General features: G+C 45.5%; 1 protein-coding gene across 1 annotated transcript; it reads right to left on the bottom strand.

The window, feature by feature from the left end:
* Positions 1-220: 220 nt before the first annotated feature.
* On the bottom strand, positions 221-6766 carry LOC129456424 (phosphoinositide-interacting protein-like). The gene is made up of 2 exons (XM_055223438.1): positions 6667-6766; positions 221-665 (listed from the first exon to the last, which is right to left on the bottom strand). Exon 2 carries the CDS (start codon positions 644-646, stop codon positions 221-223), a length of 426 nt encoding a protein of 141 aa, XP_055079413.1. The 5' UTR covers positions 647-665; positions 6667-6766.
* Between the last annotated feature and the right edge of the window lie 252 nt (positions 6767-7018).

Genomic DNA, 7018 nt, shown 5'->3' on the forward strand with positions numbered 1-7018 from the left:
GCTCTCTGGTCATTCATATAAATACGCTCTCTCTACCTTTCCCAATGTTCTCCGCCGTAACAGCAGAACCAGCAGCCTCCTCAGCCTCTTTGACCAAATCTATCATAATCTCGTTTTTACGCCAGTTTTAAGCGTCAAAGTTTTGTCTCTGCCCGTTACCATAAATATACGACACTTTTTTCATGCTTAAAATTCCAATTCCAAAAGTCCTTAAATAACTTCACAGATTGAACACGGGCGGGCGATAGTACGTCAACGGCTTCTTCATGCTTTGCTTTTGGTTTTCCTTGGTTATCGGTATCAGCACCACCCCAACGACAAATATCATCAACCCGATCGAAAGCAGCGCCGGTCCCAGGATGTTGGTGACTTTCCGGCAATGTCCCGCGAAATACAACCCGCTAATGACGACGCCGCAGAAGAGGAAGCTGCCCCCGGTGGACATGAGGTGTATGGGCAGCCAGTAGACGTCGGAGCAGCGCGGCGGGGCGGAGGAGGACGTGGAGGGTTGGGAGGAGTTCCAGAGGGATTCGGCTCTAGACAGGCTGAAGACGGTGCTGTCGGTGCGGGACAGGGGGGGCGACAGCTGCTCCTGCGACTGGGACAGAGTGCACTCGCCCAGGGGGATGGTCTCCGGGGCAGGCATGGTGTCCGGCGGGGACAGGCTGCGGAGGGAGAGAGGGGGAAGGACAGGGTTTAAAGTTTAAAGGAGATATACTCTGGAACATGGACTTTTTAGACGTTTTATCCAAGTTTTAATAGTTTCCACTTCTCTTTTCCTGTCTTGAAGTTGAAGTTTGAAGATTCGTGCGTGTTTGAGTATCTTAAGAAGCTTTAATTTAATTTATTCAAGACGTCATTGCTCAAATCTACCCCTGTTTTCACCGACATTGATACAAACTCATTGCTCTGCACGTACCTTCTTCCATCAGGTTTTACACTAACTACTGGGTTGATTTGGCGTGTACTTGAGTGAGTTATTTGCAGATTGTATGTGACACCAACTACGATGACTGAGTGGCGCGTTTAACCAAAGTAAAGTGGTTTCTTATGGGTTCGTGCGATAACATGAGTCAAATGACCTGAAAACTCCATCCGGACCCGCATTTCCACTTCCCCGAGGTCAGTGTAATGAGTTATATTGATTTAAGTGACTTTTTAAGTACTGTCCTTCCCTCCCTCTCTCCTTCCTCTTTCATCTCCCTCTCTTCCCCCCTTTCCTACCCTCTCTCCCCATCTATCTTCTGTCTTCTTTCTGTCATTTTCTATTATCTCCTCTCCTACTCTCACTCTCTCTCTTTCTTTCTCTCCCCTCTGTCTCTCTTCCATCTCTCCGGTTTTCTATCCCTCCTCTTTCCTTGACCGCAGTCTCGGGAGCTTCCGTCTGTCCCTTACCTCCCTCTTTCCTCCCTCTCTCTCCTCCCTCCCTCCTTTGCCCACGTCTCTCCTCCCTCCCTCCTTTGCCCACGTCTCTCCTCCCTCCCCACTCTCCCTCCTTTGCCCCCTCTCTCTCCTTCTCTCTTTCTCCCTCCTCTTTTCTGCCCCTCTCCTCCCTCTTTCCTCTCTCCCTCCTTTGCCACCTCTCCTTTCTCTCACCCACTCTCCCTCCTTCTCTCTTTCTTCTTTGTTATTATGGTTTAAAATGTCCAAATCCAGATCCACAGGTGTCAGGATGGAAAACATAGTATAAGTTTTTTAAAGGTGCACTATGGAACATTTTTTATGGAGGGTTTATCACTTGCAGGACCCACGGACCCATCTCCAGATCTTAAGATAGTCTTGATCAGAACAATGTTAGCCAGAGGATTTGAGCTATTGTGCATGTGTCTAGAGGAAACGAACCCAGACATAAAGAGAACATGCAAACTCCACTTAGACACAGGAGAGAACATGCAAACTCCACACAGACACGAGGAAGAGAACATGGGAACTCCACACAGACATAGAGATAACTTGGAAACACCACACAGAAACAGGAGAGAACATACAAACTCCACACAGACACGAGGAGGACATGCAAACTCCACACAGACACGAGGAGGACATGCAAACTCCACACAGACACAAGGAGGACATGCAAACTCCACACAGACACGAGGAGGACATGCAAACTCCACACAGACACAAGGAGGACATGCAAACTCCACACAGACACGAGGAGAACATGGAAACTCCACACAGAAACAGGAGAGAACATGGAAACTCCACACAGACACAAGGAGAGAACATGCAAACTCCATCCAGACACAGGGAGAACATGCAAACTCCACACAGACACGAGGAGAACATGGAAACTCCACACAGACACAAGGAGAGAACATGCAAACTCCATCCAGACACAGGGAGAACATGCAAATTCCACCCAGACACAGGGAGAACATGCAAACTCCACCCAGACACAGGGAGAACATGTAAACTCCACACAGACACAGGGAGAACATGCACAGAAAGGCCGAGACCTCCCTGCTGTGAGGTGAGGTGTGTGAGCCTCTTTGTTTGTTGATGTAATAATTGCGATTAATCCGATATTTCCATTCGTTGCATATTCTCCCAGTTTGTACTTTTCCATCCACAGGTGACAGCGACTCATTAATGAAACACAAAACAGCGACGTGCTCTTTGTGTTTTCTCTCTGGAGATTTGTAAAGTGACACCGGTTCAGTTTGGATCTAGACTAATAAACATAAAATAAAAAGCATCACAGTTTATTCTTTCGTTTAAATCGACATAATTGACATTTTGCTGCAGATTCATGTGTAAATCTGAAGTATCGTCTCCGTCAGTAAAAGCTCAACACTAAATGTAAAAAATGGCGTTTAAATAATGTAAAAGGTTTGAATTATGTATTAGCACAATGTTTACAGTGAAAGACACACCCTCCAACGCACACTCTTCTATTCTCTCTCTCTCTGTCTTTACTTCCCTCCTTCTCCTCCATTTCTCACTTTTCTCTCCTTCTCTCTGACCCATCTTCTTCTTCTCTCTCTTTATCTCTTTCCCTCTTTCTCTCTTTCTGTTCTGCCATCTTTTCTCCCGTCCCGCCTCGCTTTTCTTCCTTCCATCCTTCCACTCTCTCCTCCATTTTCCCTCCCTCCTTTCTCGCCCTACTCTACTTCCTTCCCTGTCTCCTCCCTCTTCTCTTTCTTTTTCCATTTTCTCCTCTCTCTTTACTTGAATCCCTCTCTCCTCCATCAATTTCCCCTTCTCTCCCTCTCCCTCTGTCCTTCCCTTTTTCTTTACTTCCTTCCCTCTCTCCTTTCTCTTTCATCTCGCTCTCTTCCCTCCCTTCCTAACCCTCTCTCCCCATCTAACGTCTGTCTTCTTTTAGTCATTTTCAATTATCTCCTCTTTCACTCTCACGCCATCTCTTTTTTCTCTCTCCTCCATTCTCCCTCCTCTCTCCCCTCTGTCTCTCTTCCATCTCTCCAATTTTCTATCCCTCCTCTTTCCTTGACCACAGTCTGAAGAGCTTCCGTCTGTCTCTTACCGCCCTCTGTCCTCTCTCATCTCGCTCCTCCCTATCTTCACCCCTCCTTCCTCCTCCCTCTCTCCTCTCCTCCCTCTCTCCTCTCCTCTTTCCTCCCCCCTCTCCTCCCTCTCTCCTCCCTCTCTCCAGTCCTCTTTTCTCCCCCCTCTCCTCCCTCTCTCCTCCCTCTCTCCTCTCCTCCTTCCTCCTCCCTCTCTCCTCTTTTCTCCCCCCTCTCCTCCCTCTCTCCACTCCTCTTTCCTCCTCCCTCTCTCCTCCCTCTCCTCCCTCTCTCCTTCCTCCTCCCTCTCTCCTCCCTCTCCTCCCTCTCTCCTCCCTCTCCTCTTTTCTCCTCCCTCTCTCCTCCCCCTCTCCTCCTCCTTCTCCTCTTTTCTCCTCCCCCTCTCCTCTTTCCTCCCCCTCCCTCTCTCCTCTCCTCTTTTCTCCTCCCTCTCTCCTCTCCTCCCTCTCCTCCCTCTCTCCTCTCCTCCCTCTCTCCTCTCCTCTTTCCTCCCCCCTCTCCTCCCTCTCATCTCTCTCTCCTCTCCTCTTTCCTCCTCCCTCTCTCCTCTCCTCCCTCTCTCCTCCTTCCTCCTCCCTCTCTCCTCTCTTCCTTCCTCCTCCCTCTCTCCTCCCTCTCCTCCCTCTCTCCTCTCCTCTTTTCTCTTCCCTCTCCTCTCTCTCCTCCTTCTCTTCAGTCCTCTTTCCTCCCCCCTCTCCTCCCTCTCTCCCCTCATCCCTCTCTCCTCGCCTCCCTCTCTCTTCTCCTCCTTCCTCCTCCCTCTCTCCTCCCTCTCCTCCCTCTCTCCTCTTTTCTCCCCCCTCTACTCCCTCTCTCCTCTCCTCTCTCCTCCTCCCTCTCTCCTCCTCCCTCTCTCCTCTTTTCTCCTCCCTCTCTCCTCTCTTCCCTCTCTCCTCTCCTCCTCCCTCTCTCCTCTCTTCTCCTCCCTCTCTCCTCTTTTCTCCTCCCTCTCTCCTCTTTCCTCTCGTCTCGTGACTTTCCTCTGACTGAAACATGATGTAATTCAGGCTGTTTCTTTATCCTGAGCTGTAATAATAATAATAATAATAAATTCTATTTCAACTTAAAAATTCGCAGCTTTTTTGTTGAAAAAGTTCAACACAATCGAGTTTTGGTTTAAACAATAAAAAATATTTCATCCCTCAGTTCATTTTTCATGTTTTCTTGGACTTATTTTTGTTTTTCTGACATTTTATCCTTCGCTCTAAACGTTTTCCGTCACAAACACAAAGCATTTTATTTTACTCACCCAATTTATTTTCTGTTTGGACACTGGACTTTCTCTCATTTTCATTAATTGAGTAAAAATAAAGACATAAAACCATTTCACGAAAATGTCCTGCACAAATGAAGATAAACATTCAAAAAACAAGACAAAACAAATGTCTGGAAAAAATGGATTTATCATCGTTTTTGTAAAATCCCAGATCATTTGTGCAGCTCGTGTTTTTCACTATCAACAAAAAACAGTGATCTGAGTCATTTTGGTCATTTTGGTCATTTTGGTCGTTCGTGTTTTCGTTTGTTGAGACTCATGTTGCAGTTTGTGTGGCTCTTTATTTTTATTTGCTCTCGTGGGTCAAAAATCAGAGTTGGCTCAAAAACTTCACGTTAGATTTATTATTTATTTATTACAGTAATGGGCATTTAGTCCTGGTTTAGACCATTTAGTCTCTGTTAAGACCTGGATTTGTCCTGGTTTAGACCTGGATTTGTCCTGGTTTAGACCTGGATTTGTCCCGGTTTAGACCATTTAGTCTCTGTTAAGACCTGGATTTGTCCCGGTTTAGACCTGGATTTGTCCTGGTTTAGACCTTTTTTAGACCTGGCTTAGTCTTTTTTACTCCCATTTTAAAGTTGACCTAATTTAGACTCATTTAGTCCTTGTTATAAGACCTGGATTTGCCCCGGTTTAGACCTGGATTTGTCCCGGTTTAGACCTGGATTTGCCCCGGTTTAGACCTGGATTTGTCCCGGTTTAGACCTGGATTTGTTCCGGTTTAGACCTGGATTTGTTCCGGTTTAGACCTGGATTTGTTTCGGTTTAGACCTGGTTAAGTCCTAGTTTAGACCTGGATTTGTCCCGGTTTAGACCTGGTTAAGTCCTAGTTTAGACCTGGATTTGTCCCAGTTTAGACCTGGATTTGTCCCGGTTTAGACCTGGTTAAGTCCTGGTTTAGACCTGGATTTGTCCCGGTTTAGACCTGGTTAAGTCCTAGTTTAGACCTGGATTTGTCCTGGTTTAGACCTGGATTTGTCCCGGTTTAGACCTGGATTTGTCCCGGTTTAGACCTGGATTTGTCCCGGTTTAGACCTGGATTTGTCCCGGTTTAGACCTGGATTTGTCCCGGTTTAGACCTGGATTTGTCCCGGTTTAGACCTGGATTTTTCCCGGTTTAGACCTGGTTAAGTCCTAGTTTAGACCTGATTTAGAGCCGTTTAGTTCTTAAGACCTTGTTGTAGCCCTGGTTTAAAGTAGACCTCGTTTACACTCATTTAGTCCTTGTCAAGACCCGGTTTTGTCTCGGGATGTGTTCATACTTACACATCCAAACCACATTAAAATTGCGACTAAACTGTGACTAAACACAGAACTAAACCAGGACTAGACCAGGACTAAACCAGGACTTAACTAGAATTAGACCAGGATGAAACCAAGTCTATATCAAGACTAAACTCAACTCAAACCAGGACCAAACCAGGACCAAACCAGGACCAAACCAGGACCAAACCAGGACCAAACCAGGACCAAACCAGGACCAGGAGTGTGGACCCTCAGCCCTTGTTAAGACCTGGTTTAGTCCTGGATTAGTCCTGCTGGGGTTTAGTTTTGGTATTATAGTTTTAAATTAGTGGTTTAATTGTAGTTTTATTTTTATGTTTAAATAACCTGCATCCTCCATGTGAAGTAAAAAAAAAAAGATAAAATGTTGGTGAAAATGACTAAAGTTTGTCCATCCTTTTTTTAAAAATACAGATTTATAAATAACAAGCTCTTAAATATTTTACTTAATAATTTCACAGTTTACATTCTGTATATTCAATATTTTTATCATTTCAAATTATTCAAATGGGTCACAAAATTGTACTGCACTAACAGATACAAGTACACGACTCTATATATATTCTAAAAAATCATTTGTTAAGTTAAAAAAAACACAAAAAAACAACAACTTACCTTTATCAAATCCAGAATTTTCTTTCAAACCACAAAAATAACTAAATCTGCTGTGAAATACGAAGACCAAAAAGTGTTTTAAATCCCGTATCCATGAGTCTATCGTCCTGAGTCCCAGCCCTTCTCCGGTGGTGCAGCTAATCCCGTTACTCTCCTCTTCCTCCTCCTCTTCTTCATCACTCTCTGCATTATTACAGCACTTAGCCTCAGACCTCAGGTTTCCAACGACGACGTGAACTAAAAGGCTTGTGTTCACATGACGTCATAGTCTAGAAAATGTTCAACGGACGAGCTGGAGACGGGTCAGGAGTCTGTTTAACCGTAGATTTGTGTTCGATATTGACCGGACCTA

The sequence above is a fragment of the Periophthalmus magnuspinnatus genome, chromosome 8, assembly GCF_009829125.3.
Source record: "Periophthalmus magnuspinnatus isolate fPerMag1 chromosome 8, fPerMag1.2.pri, whole genome shotgun sequence".
Classification (NCBI taxonomy): domain Eukaryota; kingdom Metazoa; phylum Chordata; class Actinopteri; order Gobiiformes; family Gobiidae; genus Periophthalmus; species Periophthalmus magnuspinnatus.